We start from the raw sequence: 1,270 nt of genomic DNA, 5'->3' as shown, positions 1-1,270 counted from the left end.
TTTTTTTAACCCGATCGAAACGCAGCGGACCCGGCGATCCATCCCACGCCTTCGTTCCTTCTGCTTGCCCTTCGACGGCGTTTTTCGGCGCCAACCTCGTGTTGCACAAACGCTTTGGGGCCCTGGATTTGGCGCTGGAGCTAGTACTGGACTTGGTCCTGGACTTGGGCTGGACCTGGGTAGGGCTTGGCGAGGACCTCGCGACTGGTTGGTCATGTCCGATGATCCTGCCTTCTAGTCTGGTCTAGTTAACTACCTGGAAGCCAGCCTGTGCGAAGGCAGACCTTGCCGCAGTTCGTGGCGCGGCGTGGCTGGCGCGCGACCCTGATGCGCGGGTGTGCGTGCGTGCGTGCGTCTTACCGTGAGTGTATACGGGTCCGTACGTAGAGACGGCTTGCTTGCTTGCTTACCTCCATGGCCTGATCACCACCACCACCACCACCACAGCCAACAACAACGCAGACCGCAGACCCTGACGTACGCCTACATTGGCAGCGCGCTCGCACGTACGCACCCCACGCCTTGACGACATCATCGTCCAGGCGCGGACGCGAGGTCCCTGGCGCTTTTACCTCATACGGCGGCATCCTTGGACGCTCGCGATCGCACCACCAGGACCACGACGACGGCGGCGGCGGCGGCGGCAGGCTGGATGATTTGATCAGTCCATCTGACGGTCAGTCCATCCATCGCTTGCTCCAGCACTCATCACCCACAGAAGCTGCTGCAGTCTGCACCCCTCAAACACCCACCCACCGCTTTATCCTTACCATCACCCTTACGCACCCCCTTAGCCGCGCCAACGTCCCGCGTCCCGCGCGAGAGGGTGCACTTAACCTCCTACCCCCACGCGCCACGCCTGTGCGTACCTATGTACGCAACCCCCTCACGGCGCGTCTCTTTCGCGAATCCTTCCTGCTCGCTCAGCCAATCCCTTGCTCTTTCTCTTTTATCCAAGCCGTCCCTTCGTCCCGCGCGCGCGCAAGCGACAGAGCACGCACACACACACGCACACACGCACGCACGCAGCGGCAGCAAAAACGCAGCCCCTGCGCGCATCGATAAGCGAGGTCGGCGAAGCGCACATCACGCACTCGGTTGGCGGGCGTGCATGCATGCATGGCGGCAGGGCGGGCGGTGCGGCATGGCACGGCATGGCACGGCAGGCAGGCAGGCGGCTCGCTTGCGCCGCGCCAGGCGCTCCTATTTGCTGCGGTGCTGCAGGGCTGGTCGTGCGGGCTGCGTGATGCTGCCGTGCGTGCTTTTTTTT

The 1,270-nt window shown here is 63.2% G+C and overlaps 1 protein-coding gene across 1 annotated transcript in view; it reads right to left on the bottom strand.

The window, feature by feature from the left end:
• Positions 1–729: 729 nt before the first annotated feature.
• K452DRAFT_14800 (uncharacterized protein) overlaps positions 730–1,270 on the bottom strand; it is a 1,230-nt gene continuing 689 nt past the window's right edge. Inside the window, exon 2 of the mRNA XM_033535505.1 lies at positions 730–1,270. This exon is cut by the window's right edge and continues 11 nt beyond it. Within this exon, the coding sequence (XP_033398760.1) occupies positions 924–1,270 (347 nt within the window). The 3' untranslated portion in view covers positions 730–923.

This window comes from Aplosporella prunicola (genome assembly GCF_010093885.1).
Source record: "Aplosporella prunicola CBS 121167 unplaced genomic scaffold K452scaffold_10, whole genome shotgun sequence".
Classification (NCBI taxonomy): Eukaryota; Fungi; Ascomycota; class Dothideomycetes; order Botryosphaeriales; family Aplosporellaceae; genus Aplosporella; species Aplosporella prunicola.
This window is presented reverse-complemented; position numbering and strand designations above follow the sequence as displayed.